This window comes from Rhamphochromis longiceps, linkage group LG4, assembly GCF_057381845.1.
Source record: "Rhamphochromis longiceps isolate RC_006_pf linkage group LG4, R_longiceps_female_GT1.1, whole genome shotgun sequence".
Classification (NCBI taxonomy): domain Eukaryota; kingdom Metazoa; phylum Chordata; class Actinopteri; order Cichliformes; family Cichlidae; genus Rhamphochromis; species Rhamphochromis longiceps.
In genome coordinates this window covers 29,266,210-29,282,479 of record NC_140560.1, presented here as the reverse complement: position 1 = coordinate 29,282,479, position 16,270 = coordinate 29,266,210, and the positions used below count along the sequence as shown (strand labels likewise).

Genomic DNA, 16,270 nt, shown 5'->3' with positions numbered 1-16,270 from the left:
TGCTATTTGACAGTCACTCTAAGCCTCGAGACATTTATCTCAAACTCACAAACGCAGAAGTTGCTGCTGTTAAACTAACATTCAATGTATTTCATCCATAATTTTAGCCACACCTAATCTGTACACATGCTCCACTCTTACAATATTAAAACTGACTTTCTACATGGCTAAAGTTAAATACTATAGCTTGTAGGACTGGCAAAGCTTGTGTGTTGAAGCTTATTTAATCAAAGACGGCTGATCACCTCGAACACTTACTCAAGATATACAAGCATGCACATTTCTGTACATGCATTTGCTATAATTATTGTATGAAAGATTTAAAAAAAGATCTGTTCTATTACTGCTCCTTGGTATTAACTGCGGTTTACTTCGATGTAGAAAGAAAGCTGATCAAACCAAGGTTTGTATTCACCCATGGCAGGAGGGTTTTTTTTATTTTCCCCTATAAACATGTCTACATTAATGTATCTACATCTTTAACCTTCTTTAAACTTGTGTGTCTACTAGACTTTTTTGGGTAGCTTAAGAAAAGAGCATGAATAAACTCTCTGCTAGGTCATACTGAAATGTAGAACTTAATTCACCCAGAGGAAGGTTTGTCCTTATTTAGGCACTGTACATAAATATATACTTTAAAATTTGAAACTGTTTTTTTTTTTTTCAGGTAATTATTATTTAGGTGTGCTCATAAAAAAGTATTCACCTCAGACTCAAATACAGTAATAAGTGCTAAAATTAAAGAAACCCTGATGTAGCTTAGTTTTGCTTGGAAACTAAACCACAAGAGGTCACTGTAATGCTATGCAGAAAATGCTTTTAGCCACAAAGCCTTTTAGGTGAATGTGCTCAAGAAATAAGTTATGTAAACAGGTAATATGTACTCATTTGTCCAAGGCTTGACACATTCCTTATCTGTAAGAGGCCTGGGTGAACAGTCGTAAAAGAGCTTTGGGGTTCTTTTTGTTTTGTTTTTTGTTAAGCAGTTACAAAAGCATTGCAGTCACTGAAATTTCTGGCTTGACATATTTAGAAAAGTATACCAGGTTTAGTGGCTGCAGGGGCGGACTAGGTTTGCATGCAGGTTGATCTGTTTTAAGAGCAAATTTTCCTCATATTCTATTTGCAATATTCTTAATAATTCCTCAGTTAACGCTGCCCAAAAGCCTATTTTGCAAACTAAACACTTGGTTGAAATTAGGCACTTTTGATATTAGGCAGTGTTTCGTGTTACACTCGAAATGATCAAATTTGACATGACAAAATATGATAGCTTCTACAGAAGGTCATCTGCAGCCTGCATGTAACCCTAGTTACTGTCGTGCATTAGATACATGTGAATATGCTGAGAAGAACTATTCTTGGGCCATAAATACTCACAAAACTTAAGTTACGAAAACAGTTCTCTCGTTGTAAATTTGAATACTATTTTTTTTCCTTTTTTTTTCTTTTTAAGAGAAAAGTTCAGCATTCATATAATTAGACTTCAAAGACCGATTACATAATCACACCACTCCCAGCATAGTAAAAGACATAAATATAGAAAAATATGTACTATATAATGTATATTTATATAATGTATATGCTTATAAAACTAAGTATCAGGAAAAAAAGAACATGGGCTGTATTGACACAAACCAAATGAAAAATACAAAATGAGAGTAAGAACACAGCAATGCCCCTGCTTATAAATCACAGCAGGTTGTACAGCAGTAAAGTTCCCCATACTGTTCTTTGCAGCTATGGAACAGGGGAAGAACAGTCATGTCCTCTTAGCCAAGAGAAAATCCTGACATGAACAATCTATTGACTTCACTCCAAATTGGGAATGGATTCTCGGTAAGAACAGCTCGATTTCAAGTGAATTTCATATTTAAATACGGTATTACAAAATGTACAATGAGAGCAAGGCCTTTACTGCATTTAGTTATCTTGACACCACAGTTTCTAGAGACGGGCGTCAGGAGTTCTCTTGTAGAAGAGCGTGTCAAAAGAAAAGTAGCTGGTTACTGTTTCGGAAATACCAACACCGGCAGCAGCACTTCTTGTGACCCAGTATTAGGAATGATTTCTATTTGGACGGAGTTCTCAATCTAAGGGACAACAGAAGCGGTGGGAGCTTTGCCGTCTCTAGTCTGTAATATACAGTAAGCAACTTGAATTGCATCATACTTAAAAGGTCTGCTCTTATTATTATATCCAATATGGATTACCTACCAAGAGTTGCATACAAAGAAAAGAGATTAAACACCACTCAGTAAGTGCCTCAGCAGATAGTAGTAGTTCACTATCATTAGTTACATTCGGCACAACTTTCCTGTAAGTGGTCCGACCACATTGTGTTTTCACCTAGTTAAGCTCCAGTAACTGCAGAAATGCAAGCGTAACTTCCTTCTTTAAACAAGTGGCCCTGTGATTTTTTTTTTCTGCTCACTGTATCTTAACAGTCTTCTCTAAGTGCTATTTGATGAAAGACACCATTGTCAAACGCATGTTCCTTAATCACTTTCCAGTTTTGCAATTTAGTCTGACCAAGTTTACCATTTAAACAGAATTTAAAAAATTTTCTACAATATATATCAAGAAACTTCTGAGTCAAGGGGCCACACACAAATGCAATCACATGCAACAGCTCCAACTGCCTACACTGTCTTTGACAACATAACATAACAGTACTTTTCAGCTATCTGTCAACTAGAATGTAGTTGACAAGAGAGATCGGAACCCCTTCTGAAATCTGACGGTACTCAGACATGTCTTTTCTCAGTTGCCAGTAGGAGGAATGAAGGCACAAATGGCACTTTTCAGAATATTGTACAAGGAAACACAGTCCAGTCCGACAAAGACAAATTCTATCGTAATGGGTGATTTTAACTCTTTCCAAATATTAATTTAAGGTGTTTCTTCAAAACTGCCAGATTAGATCACTTTTAGCTGCATCATTCAAACTTCTCTGAACTGTACTGGTATTGCTTTCTAAATAAGTTACTTATATAGGTATCATGGTTAAAAGACTAGTATAGCTTTTTAGCTAAACATTGGTCAGTTGTCAACAGTATAATGCAAAGATCCCTCAGAACCATTTCTACATAAGTTTTCATGTTACTCAAACACTTAGTCAAGTGACTTTACTGCTTAGCACCTCCTAAAAGTGCTAAGCATATAGGTTTCCGGTGCCGCGTTTGGCTAGCTTTCAAAGGCATCTGATAACTGTGGCCTTGAAGAAGTGTCCATTTGACCTCACAGTGGAAAGATATCACCTCTGTGTTAAAATACATGTGAGATATTGCATAGATCACATGTAGAACTGTTCAAGGCAACAGACACAGGCTCATTAATATTTATACAAAGAAAATGTGATTTGGCAAAGACTTTAAAAGTATCCATACTGTCTCATATGCGTTACTTTAAACCTCTTGTATTTTATTCTTTACATCATAAAGTATGAGAGGTGTCCCAGACCATGTGCTGCCACATTAAGGCGTGTCAAATACTTGAAATTTGAGTAAAAGCAAATCTCTGCTATTAGTCATGGAGGTAGGGTCACAGAGGCCCGATAACCTGCCGGTGCTGGTTGTCAGGAAGGGGGTTTGCACAGTGCACAGACAATGTAGATTGTGTAAAAGAGACAAAAAGAGGGAGACAGAATTGTGAATGCAGCATAACATCACATAGAGCTTGCCACCCCGGCCACCCCTCAGTCTAACTACCGAGCCTCGTCTCAGTGTGGGATGAGTAGGTTTAGACCAGGTCAGAAATAGGAAGGACCAGGCAGGCAAAGGAGAGCCCAGTCCTGTCAACACTAGGAAGGTGTTGAGAAAGCGGATGGGCTGGAGTTGTTTTGGCTGGTAGATTTGACGATGGTGATGACGCTGGTAGGTGCAACTTTGCCTGGTGAGAGAGGCCCTCTGGTCACAGTCCGTGCGAAACACTGCAAAGCCTCATACTTGGCTCGCAGTGCATCCAACTCCAATCTCATGCTGGCATTCTCACGGGCCAGCTTGTCCACCTCCTGCTGCAGCTCGGTCTTTTGTCTCTCCAGCTCCTCCTTTTGGGTAACACGTTTGATGCGGCAGCTCGCGGCATAGCCGCGGTTTTTCAGGGTCCGCCGTCGCTGCTTCAATCGCACAACATCCTCCTTGGTGAGCCCACGCAGGTGCTGATTGAGCTCCCGCACAGACATGGCAACCAACTCATCATCGCTGAGCACAGGGGCATTCTCACCCACCTCCTTCTTGACCTGCAAGACACGAGCAGTGCATGAAGAACTGTGTGCAGGCGTGAATCGCTAAAACATTTTTCAAACTTCTCATGCTTACCTTTAAAGCTTTGCTCGTCTTAAAAGTAGTCGTCATTCCCTGCATGAAGACAAATGACCAGAATCTCACAGAAGACACTGAAAAGTAAAAAACATACGACCTCAAGTAAGTGAAACAGAACATATTATTGATGGACGAAAGTAATTACAATTAAGCAGATTTACTCAGCTACTTATGTTGGCAATTTAGAAGCAATTGAGGTAGTGAAGTTATTCTACTAGAATGACTGGACAGCATGTGTTACTTTGCACATATCATTAGTTTATACTACTCGGGTTACTTCTGCTGCAGAGTGCGTTAACATACAGGAATTTTAAACAGTGCATTTTAGTTCAAGCACTATATTTTAAAAATGAGATACTGATAGTTTTTACTTAATGTTATTTGACATTTCAGATATGACAGATAAGCAGAAATGACACCCCCAGTGGTGATACTCGAGAAGTTTACTGCACAGACGTCACATCCCAGGGTTACATCATATGTCAGTGCTCATGTTTGTTTGTTAGTGACATAAATACCAGCAGATGGCAGCATGATTCTATTAATTGTCAGCACTGTTGCTTGTCTGTCTTTACATATTAAAAAGAGGGCCGTGACAATGTAGTTCACTAGACCAGGCAAAATTAGAAACAGGCAACCTCTCTCCTGCTCGTCACAGAACTTTGCATTTAAGCTCTCTGCCTCAGTGATTTTGCCAGGGCAGTATTTAGAAAAGCCTCTCTGTACTCATTACAGTGAGCCACATGCTTTCCAGACTGCTGCCATGGCCAAAAAAAGCAAGAGCGCTGAGCTGCGATCCTGTGAGAGGCACACATCCCCCAAAGGCTCCATTTCAAGACCTACAGACCAGCTTGACTACGAGTGCACTGTTCCATGCTCAACAGATACCATGGAAACGCCCTGCAAATGGGCGTGGGAGTGTGAGTCACATGGTCACCAAAAGGGTAAACAAGTCTCCTTCATAACCGCAACACAGCCCATACATAGTACAGACCAAAAGAAAAAAAAAGAACAGCACTAACTTGTGCTGCTAACTTCAAGGCAACCTGTGTACAAAAATCCTCAATTCTCCTCTTAAATCCATCATTTATCTTCTGATCTGACCTCTCTGGATTTACAGAGCAGCAGTCTACAGGATTCTGCCTCCTCATCAAAGCAAATCATCACATCAGTATAACATTTATAGTTCTGCTGAACTTTACAGGGCAGCATGTGGAAAATTCCTAAAGATAGAGTGTCACAGAGAAATAGTTTCCTTTATAGTCACTGATGTATTTTTGCTGGGAGACAATGTAGTCTATCGATTTAGTGCCGTCTCTCTGTGGTTGGATCCTCTTACATTGGGCTTTCCTGAGCTGCCCTATGCCCTTATTTAACGCCCGTGGATATATTTAGCCCGCAGTGCTGACACAAATTTCTGCCAACTAAACAATTTAAAGGGAGCAATGCGATAAGTGATACCCTCAGTAAGAGGGGAAATATTCTCTTCAGACCTATTAGCTGAAGCATTCGTGGAAGAAAATACTGTGGGTGTGACTGTTCATTGTGTGATATATATATTTCTGTTAATACAGGGCCTCTAGGGGATTCTAACTCAGACCAGTAGTGCAGTGAAAACTTAGAAAAACAAATGCTTTTTTCTTCTTCTTGTTTTTTAAACATTACTAAGTCATTGTCCTGAAATAGAAAATCAAGTCAGAATCCTAACTTGGAAAATAAACACATGGCAAATGTGTGTAATGAGCGAACAGCTACAAACAGAATCCACACAAACTTCGGTTTAGAGATTTAAGGAACATCTGGTGTGCTCGCTGATGTCCTTTATTTATCTGCAAAACATGCTGCAAAGAATTACATAACTGAGATTTTAGAGGCATCAAATAAAGATGATGAACTAAAATAAAACATTCCTCAAAAGCAAGCTGGCCCTAAACGGTCTAATTTAAGTGGTATTGCGTCAGAGGGGGGTCCCTGGGTATGTTCCTTGAAAAAATCATGGAAAAGCGGACTGGGGCCTCTCTGATCTTTATACAAGAGGTCCCCAGTCTGAACCAGTATGCCAGATTGTTTGCCTGAAATTCTTAAGGCATGTGCTTATGTTTTTGCAACTTGCACAGGGACACGGCTTTCTTGATTAAGACACCAAAGTTTCCTCAGAGAACAAAACAAACCCCAGCAACCACACAGAGAAGACAGACAAAACACGTCCTCTCACTATAGTCAAGAAAACAACTTACGTTAGGCTTTTTTTTTTTCTTCATAACAGTAAGGAAAGGAGTCTGGGAAAATAGGCTACCTCAAAGAAAAGCCACAGTTGGCGGGTAAAGAACAAAACCACATTCCTGAGCGAACACACATGTGCAAACCCTCACATGCACACAGGCGAACCTTCGCTGAAGAGGGAACATGCAGTCTGAATATATCCTGCAATGCGCTCAGCTACGGGGGTGGAGTGGAGACAAACCCACTTGTAAAACAATGGCTGCAAATTTCACAAAATGTCTGGAATTTTGAAGTATCGCACATCTGTCACTTGGCCAAATAAATGGAAAACAGCCTGCGCATGCTTACGTGTGGAAGTCAGGAGTCTTTCTTTCTTATTGTTGTGTTCCTTTGAGGGACAAATTGTAAACAAAGTGCTTCATTTTTTTAAAAAATTCACTTTCCCTCATTTTGATATACAACAAGCAATACTGTTTTATTCCTAACGACACCCCTCTGACGACTGATAACCAAATAAGTACTCACTGGAGTAAATGCTCCACTGTCTATCCACTATAAGCACAAACATTTCACGGCTCTGCTTGTTTGCTGGGGGATTTGAGCAAAAAGCACAATGTTGCCTGCTGTGTTCTTTGAAGATGTACAGATGCATGTTATGAATATTTTTAACTAGTTCAAAAGCAAGTAAACCAGAGCAGAAGCAAGAAAACAGTGATTTTAAAAAGAATCATCTCTAGGCAAACAATTGTGGGACAAGAAATCCATTATAACCTTGCTCCACATCTGAGACCAAGCCAGTTAAATAAATGTATGTACCTTTCCTTCACTGATACCTCGTGGTTAAAGTATAGCTTACTGTTTTTGAAGTCAGGGATCGGGTCAAGTTCATGGCTGCTGTTCAGTTACAGCAGGTAACTGTGGGGCCCAGCCTTCCCCTAAAATAAACAGCGTATCAAAGACTTATGCGCTCACACTTCACTAATAAATGCAGAGCTGGCTTGTCTGGATTCTTTGTTTTTCTTCTCTTTTTGTGCAGGTTGGGGAGGGGGTTCAGCGCAAAGCAGACTTAATGCTGCCCTTGACATTCAACTTTAGTCTTCATGAGAAAGCGCTTGCATTTCTTGCACTTTTCTAAGGGGAGGGGGGTGGAGAGATTTCTTCACAGACTGAGGCACGCAGCACTCTGCTCTTTCTCCAGCGCAGCACATTTGGTGGGATATTATGTGAAGGAAATGGAGAGCATAGCTGAGCAGTGAGTCATGCTGTTTACTGGTAAAAGCGACAACCAGCAGCAGGGAATCACACCCTCCTGATCTGACATTTCCTGGAAAATCCCGTTGTTTCAGGGAGAGGAAGGAAAAGTACAGAGAACCTCAGAAAGGGTTGGCATGACCAGCGGAACTTTCTTGCGGAAAGGGAGGAGATCTCACCGAATATCTGTGAGAAGATATTCTCCCAGTCATCGACACTGGTTTTCAGAACGATGTAAAGAATGAAAAGTGGACACATCGGTCCTTTTTTTAATTATAACTAATAATTAGTGAATAAAAGAAGACATATTAATATTCAGTCACTGCTAATAATAGTCCTAAAGATTTCGATAATGTTCTTTCAGGACAGATAGGTTGAGCAAACGTTTCGAATTATTTGATTTGAGTTTGAATCACAACAGAATCAAGAGTTGCATCCAGCTCCATCAGGAATCAACAGAGAATTCCCAGCAACACAATCCGGCAATATAATTACAGGAGTACCTCTGACACTTGCCACACCTCTGACCATAATGAGGTGAAAGCAGTGGTTTGAGAGCCAGTCTTTCTGACAGAAATGACTTGATACAAGTCGCTGCCAGTGGCAGAGGGAACAATCTCAAATGCTATATAACTGCCAGGGAGTCACGTTTGACAGATGCAAGGCAGACCTGTTCAAACAGTCACCTCTTATTGCCTGTGTCCACTCTGGTTGGCATGTTCGGCTGCAAATAAAAATCACTGGCTTCCACAGTCAGTAATCAAAACTTGACATCTTTTTTCCAGTAAGAGGAGCAAAACACATCACAGCCAACGTGTTCTGTGTGAGTCATAGCATTGCTAACCACAAACATTTCACTTTCACAATACTCCACCACAAAAACGGTCTCGCATTCTGCACTGCTTTCATCCATCACCACTGTCCGGCAAAATGAGAAACAAAGGGAAGACAAATTGACCATATGCTGCATCTTCAGGGGAATTTCTCTCTCTCTCTCCCCCCCCCCCCCCCTCCCACTGTCCCATACTGGTATGATGAGTCAGCTGCTGTAACTTCTCCATCCAAAAAAGATATCATCACTTTGGTGATTGAACCACATGTTAACCTCATGACAGGAGCACACCCTGCTCCTACTGCTTCAGACTGAAAGTCAGTGTGCACCCACCAGAAACAACAGTGAATCATAAAGCCCCCCCTCAAGACATCAACCTGTGACCATCTAAGCGGAACAAGTTACTCAGACAAATATTTTCCATATATTAATCACAAGTTTTTAAGTAAATGGCAAAGGGCAAACTGAAAGGTGGACATACAAGACTGCAAAGAAGATCATTATGAGCTATTTTAGAGCCATGGTCAAAAATTCAATTAGTCATTGTAATTCAAGGTTTTCTTATCTTTACCCAATTCATTAAGAGTTATGCAGAGCAGGAATTATAGCTAAACACAGCGATGAGATAAAGTCTCTAAAGTGATTCATCGTTTGTGGAAATATGGGTTCCTTCTGCTGTTTCTTGTAGGCTAGTCAACCCCGGTGGTCTACCTCCACTCCACATCGTGCCCTTTGTCCCACATGTCTAAAAATGCAGACCACGTGTCGATTCCAATGTCAAAAGCAGGCTGGTATTCTGCATTATAGCACCCGCTATCAACCTCGCTGCCATGAGCTGGGGAAGAGCGCGAAAATTAAGGAGGATGTGAAAAATGTTGTACATGGATTTGTTTCAATAGGAAAGTGAGAAAGTTTATTTCACTTCCATTTTCCGAAAATCTCATTTAAGTCACAGAAATGCTATAAATAAACACACATGTGGGGGGGGGGGAATGCAATTTTGGGGTTTGGGTTTTTTTCGTTCTAGAAAAAGTTATAATCTAAAACCTTAGAGGTTCAGGCATGCTTAGTAATAGTATATAAACATATTTTGTAACACATTCTGTAACTTTAGCTTTACTTTTAATGAGAAGTGCGAAGAAATAGTGTGATTTTTATCGTCTTATTTTTCTTCCCTCCCACAATGCTGGTCGAAAACGTCTCCTCGCTCGTTATACAGTTTATAAAAATTATTAGCTATAATTTTTTTTAAAGGGACCGCATTCAGTCAGTGTCATAATCACCGCTGTTATTTTCAAAGAACTATTTCAAATCGCAGGAAAGCGACAAAACACACGTTTGTTTCCCCCTTTTACATATTTTCATACAATTTCTAACTTCCTATATGCGACTGCTCGGAGGTCTGCGCCACTTTTGAAGCACTGTATTATGTATCTCCAGCACAACACGTGTCCGCCCGAAAGAAACAAATCTACGAAATCAACATGAGCTTTCATAACTGGGATCAAAACTTATCCTACGAAGAGGATGCACAACACAAGCCTGTTTGCGTGCGCCACTATGTCACCGTGAGAACTCGAGTAATTTAGAAAGGAATGTCAAAACATCTTCCCGAAAAAAATAAATAATTAAAAAAAATACAACCTCACCTCTGTGGACTCAGATATCTGTGGACCGGAGTGTGTAAAACTGTCAAAGTATGTTTCCTCGACAACCGGTGAAGCAAGTTGACAAACTTGGTAAAAAGCGTCCAGCACAGACGGGCAGCGGCGTATCCTCGTACTAAATTAACTACAAAACAACAACAATGTACCAACATTCCACGCTCTGCTTCCGCAAGCACTCACGTCACCGATTCCTCGTGACCGCCCCCTCCATTCATGAAAATAACTTTGTGCTGACGTCAGTCTGGGGAGGTGGGGTGGGGAGGGGGGGGAGGCCTGGGGGAGGCCATAAATAGAAGACAGATACTGCTGGCGACTGCTTTTGCTTACTTTACAAAACTAATCTGCACAAAGTCAGCTCACGTTGCCAGCATTAGCCAAGAAAAACTTCAGATTTCTAAAGGAAGTCATAAACCTGTTGCTCTCTAAGTATGTTCACCACCCCCTCCTCCTTCTTCTCCTCCTACTCCTATATTTTTGAGTCAGCTCTCCACTACAAGGTATTCAAAAAATACCTTTGAGTGAGGGAAAACAGCGACCTCCTCCCTCAGACTTGAGGAGCAGCAGCAGCATTCCATTCCTGAGGAAAGTATGTGGTGTAGTAGCTCAGCAGTCCCAGGATTTCTCTTATTTTGACTGCACTACTGCCAATAGCGTCACAGGTTATTCTGGGTAATTAAGTACTGAATGTAAATATGTTAAGTCAGTAGCCTTTTATGGCCTCTACTTGTATGGCTTTTCCTCTGCAGCTATATGGTATTAGAAGATCTCAGCTTTGACTTGAACTATGGTGCCTGTTATAGTCAGATGCAGTGTGCTGACACTAGAAAACACTTTGAGCTGGGCAGCTGAAATTGCTGAAAACTTTTCTTTTCTTTTTTTCTTTTTTTTTTTTGCTGTACAATGCAGTAAAACCATGGGGAAGTGAACATCTGGATCCAAAGCCATCCAAATATGTCGATTTTGGTTGGTTTTATTAAAGTGCATACTCAGCCATTTGTGGTTATTTATTGGTTTATGGCTACCTATGACGAATATCAAACAGTTAAATACTCTCTTGAGCTGTTATTGTGCATTTACCATACATCTCTTCAAAATCTGAGCATGGACATGCTGTCAGGACGTCAGGGAAGCTTTTTTTTTTCTTTGACCATTTTAGGCCAAAAGCAGCTTCATTATTGAATCATTTTTTGTTCCATGATGTTTAATGGTGCTATCTTTAGCAAGTGGTGAGGCGAATGAGGAAACAGAGCGGCACACAGACACAATGTCCGATCCATGACAAAAGCGTGACCTTTAGATAAAGAATGAGTTGTAGTTTATTAGTAAATAAAGAAGAAATGCTGAGTTGGCTTCTGGCTGGGCGATTCAGTGCGCTGAGATCTTTCTGTGCAGACTTCTCTCTGGTGGGTGGATGGTTTAACATTTACAGTTTTTCCAAAGCACTTGACAAAAACATTGGACACTGACAATTCTGAGTCAGAGAGGAGTAGTCCTTTATACGATTCACAAAAGCTTGCTTACAGAAAAACTGACTAATTCCTTAGAACATTTTTTTTTTTTTGGTACTCTGGCTTTATGCCAGACAAGCAGACTGGGATAGATTTAAAATGAATGTCATCATTTATGGCAAATGACTCAACAGTTCAACCTTTTCCCCCGAATCACATATGGAATCAATTGTTTACTAAGGATGGTTGGCTCCGTACTTTCATCTATGCTGGAACCTGCTTCGAGTAAAAAGCAAATAAACCAAATGAGTAACCTTCTTTGTGTACAGGTTACTTGCATCACATCACAGATTATAGATGAGATGAGACACAAATGAGTTATTAGAATAACTGTTATTGGACTGTATTAAAGATGAGCTTGAGTAAATCAGGATCACATATTAAGTGAAATAAGATGATGGGATACAATGCAGAAAATGTAAATACAAAAGTGTGGTGCATTGCTTGTTTTCTAGAGAATGTGCAGACAGAGAAAAGAAAGAGATCAAACTGGAGAGTCTCTGCAGGACCACCGCGAATATTCTGCACCAGTCAGACATCCAGCTGCTCAGTCAATGGCATAACCCTCTGTTACTGTCCATCTGGCAGCAGTGTATGCGGATGACCTGAAATACACCCGACGTGTGAAACAAAACAAAAACAGCAAAACCATGTGCGGCAGACTTGCCGGGGTTTTTGTCAGATCGACGTGCTGTGGGGTCTGGGTTCTTGCGGGCAGTTTTGAATTACAGGAAGTAACATTGACTCACTAATCTGGGTTCTTTCTGACTCAGACTTCTGAACTCCTAAGAAATCTGATCTGGTACAAAGAGGCCCACTGTTGTAAGGGGATCATTCCTTTTCTTCCAAATACTCCAAATGATTTGTTAGCAGAAGAATGGTTTTAAGATATTTATAGGATACTTTAAACTCACAGCCAATTAACTCACACTGCATTAAAAATTATAATAATCCTGTTTTCCTCCCAACTAGATCCTTCCACAATGTCCAGGCATTTGCTGAAAATACCTGACATATTAGACAGCCAGCTCTGGCACAGTCTGAGCTGTACGTAATTTCGAAAGCTAAAAAACAGCTTTTTTTTTTGTACATTTGTAGACTTCACATGTGACACAAGATTTAATTTGGAGCATTTACTGAACATTCCACTGACTTCACCAAAATGTGTTTCATATGAAAACACTTTACGTAACCAGCTGGCAGCTTAGAGCAGCATGGAAATGAACATGGTGAGGTTACAGTGGTAGTGATGGCAGTACTAGCTGGAGCAAACACTGGTGGACTGTTTAAAGTCTAATACCAAGATTCTCTTTTACGCTTTAAATGGCAAAAAAGTGAGTTTGGGGATTTGCAGACAGCAAGAGAGCAGAGAGAAGGACAGAGTTATTTCTCTTTTTTAGTCCTGTCACAGCTGAGCAATGCTTAAGGAATGAACAGTTCACTGCTGCTGACTATGGGCGGGACTAAATATGGGCATTATAAAGTGTAACACTTTGATGCTCTCATTTTTTTCCCCTAAAGCTACTGATAGCTGTAAATTTGAAAAAAAAAAAAAGAAGTGAAGATTAACACATTTAAAATGAACACTGTTAATTCTTTATATTCAGAAAAGTTTAGTCACTGTTAGCATAAAATAAGCCTCCGCTTGCAAAGTGACAAGTGGAGCCTGTCTTAATTAAACCGATCTAGAGTTTGCTGCTTCTCTTTGAAATCATCATGCCACAATCTTAAGTTTTCTCTAAGACCTCCAGAAGAATATAGCAAGAGATTTTTTTTAAATTATTTTTTGCAGCCACGATTCCACTCTCAGTAAAAACTGTAGATTTTAGATGGCTGCCAGTTTTTACTGAACCGGCTGCCAAAGCAAATCCAACCCAAGAGTGACAAAACCCCTAGTTTTAACTAGAGGAGCTGCTGGTAGCTCATGCAAGTGTTACTGTCAAGGCAAAGGTTTAGACAATCAGAAAGAGATGGTTCCCTGTATTGAAGATGTGGCAGGGAAAATACTTTGATGTTCGAAGCAAAAAATTTAAGAGTAAAATACATTTTGCCAACAGGCTGAGGCTGGGAGTTCTAGAATAATTTGTTCTGTCTAGACAAATCAGAGGCAGAGCTTTTTGGTTAAAGTAACAGTAGACATGTTTGTCATACCGGGAGCTTAGTAGAAGAAGAACTGACAGAAATGGGAAGGTCTGGGGTCGCCTCCCTTCTCTTGGGGGACTGGGCGATCATTTATTGAACTATAAATTCTGCATCATAACTAAGATTATTGGAATATAATATGAGGCTACCTGTCTGAAAAGTGAATCAGAAAGGGACATTTCAACAAGGCAATAATTAACCTTCAGTCCACCCTGGAATAACTCAAAAGGAAGAACTGTAAGGTGATTGAATGTCCTTAAAGCCCAGAGTTCAAAAAGGATTTGATAGAGGAACTGCTGTTTGAAAACCCTCCTGCCTAAGGTCATCTGGCAACTGAAGGAATTTTGCATAGAGGAGTGGTTAAAAAATTTCAACCAGCCAGTGCCAGATAGTAAGCAATTATGTAAAAACTCTTAAAAAAGGTCATTTCTGCTAAAGGGGGCAAAAAAGCACCTGCATCCCTCCACAGAAGAATATTTAATCTTCATATTTTAGTAGAATAGCTGATTGACCTGCATCTCATTCCAGACCTTTGGCTGCGGTGTTTTTGAAAGCGAAATGCAGTTCTTTTATTAAGCTTAAAAGCAGCCAAAGTTTTGCTTGGGTTTAATTTTTTTCAATTAATTTTCACAAAGGATGAAAGTAATTAAACGCATGATGTGAATCAAATGAAGTGATGAGAGCTATCTTGTCTCTTAATTCAGAATAAAGCGCTTAAAACTCACAGTTCAAATGCAATGCTTGCCTTTTTGTCCTCCGACTTCACAAGGGAACACAAAGGAGACTAAAAAATGAAGGTTAAATGGGAAAGAAGAGGGGTATTTTTTTCAAGCTCGACCAGTCTAAAGCTGTAGTGAGGAACAGTGTGCAGAAATAATGATGACTATGATTATGAGATGGCAAAATATCTGCAGACTCTGGCACAAGTGATGATGAAAAAGCTTTGCAAGGCACTGACTGAAACCCATTAAGCCAATGCCAGTAACTATGCTTAAAATGATTCACGGTTTTGCAGCATTTGATAAAGTTAGAGTGATGACATCTGCTGGCCATTTCTTCATCTTTCACTTGGGATTTTAGAAAAAGACCTAATCAAAAAGCTGAGTCAAAGTATAAAACATTGCTGTTATTCTCATATTTTTCTCCAATAGAAAAAGATTTTGGAGATTCTATTGAAAAAAGTGACATATTTAAATATAAATATACTTAAATACTGTAGAGAGTAGTAAAATATTATTTCTGTCTCTTTATGTGACACTGATTTCAACTTAATTTTACCATAAACTATTTCAATTAACACATATTTATTTTTCACAAAATTACTGATGTTAACATCAGTAATTTTGATACAAAAACATTTTTATCAACACATTCTTGTTTATTTTTATTTTCATGTTATTAACACTAAAGGGAGAAGAAAAATGTGTGAATCTTTAGCGCCCCCAATTGGTAATATCGCGTAATTACTTCGCTTAAAAAAAAAAAGAAAAAAAAGAAAAAAAAAGTTTTTTTTTATTTTGGAGGTGACCGGAAGATGTTTTAAATTAAGTATTGACCAATGACAGTACACACAAATATACACGTTCGTCTGCTGTGATGGTGCAAACCCTGTGGTGTACAGCACGTTTCCTTTAACGTGTATTACATTAGCATAGATAGTACTGTGACAGCATTATACACACATTATCTATGCTATATCAACAGTAAATGGAAACAGTTATGTATTATGAATCTATAATGTCGTTATTTTGTATAAGGACGCCCTCTGACGATCACCGCTGGCTCGTCAGCTTACAGGAACAATGACATAATACGACTTCCGGTTAAAAAAAACTTGTTACAAAGTTTTAAACAAAGTTATAGGAGAAGATTTGTCATGTCTACCAAGGCAGATGTGATTAAATGATACGTTTTTCCCCGCAAATAAAACTGGCTAAACATATATAGTTTTTATTATTAGATTTTTAACTTTTTTTACATATTGTAAACCACGTCTACTGGTACTGAAGCTGGGGAATAAAATCATAAAACTGTGATGGCGCAGTTCTGTCGTAAATATTACAGATGAGGGTTAAAGATAAAAATACCACCATGATTGGAAGAGTTAACCATTTTAATCTGTAAAAGTAATTACACACAAATGTTTGCTGCATAGACATTTAAGGATACGACGAACTATTTTACTTTGAACTGATTGGAAATGCCTTAATAATAAAAAGTTGAGAGAAGAGAGCAAGTTCGTATAACGGAGGTGACGCTCAAAGTAGATGTACATGATCCTCCCTGGCGCTTGGTGGCGCTTGTTACTTGTTACTTGTTGGTATT

The 16,270-nt window shown here is 39.4% G+C and overlaps 1 protein-coding gene across 2 annotated transcripts; it reads right to left on the bottom strand.

Annotated features, from left to right (window-relative positions):
- Positions 1-2,470: 2,470 nt before the first annotated feature.
- Positions 2,471-10,492, bottom strand: mafk (MAF bZIP transcription factor K). Of its 2 annotated transcripts, none has more exons than XM_085404383.1 (3): positions 10,273-10,492; positions 4,320-4,396; positions 2,471-4,240 (listed from the first exon to the last, which is right to left on the bottom strand). In XM_085404383.1, the coding sequence occupies exons 2-3, from the start codon at positions 4,362-4,364 to the stop codon at positions 3,803-3,805; spliced, it is 483 nt and encodes a 160-aa protein (XP_085260509.1). In that variant the 5' UTR covers positions 4,365-4,396; positions 10,273-10,492; the 3' UTR covers positions 2,471-3,802. The 2 variants fall into 2 exon arrangements, with proteins under 2 accessions (XP_085260509.1, XP_085260508.1); XM_085404382.1 differs by having other exon boundaries at positions 10,278-10,491.
- Between the last annotated feature and the right edge of the window lie 5,778 nt (positions 10,493-16,270).

Coding starts and splice junctions, on each gene's coding strand:
- mafk (XM_085404383.1), bottom strand. CDS start 4,364: ATGCAGGGAATGACGACTACTTTTAAGACGAGCAAAGCTTTAAAG. Junction 4,241..4,319: donor AGACGAGCAAAGCTTTAAAG/GTAAGCATGAGA, acceptor CGTGTCTTGCAG/GTCAAGAAGGAGGTGGGTGA.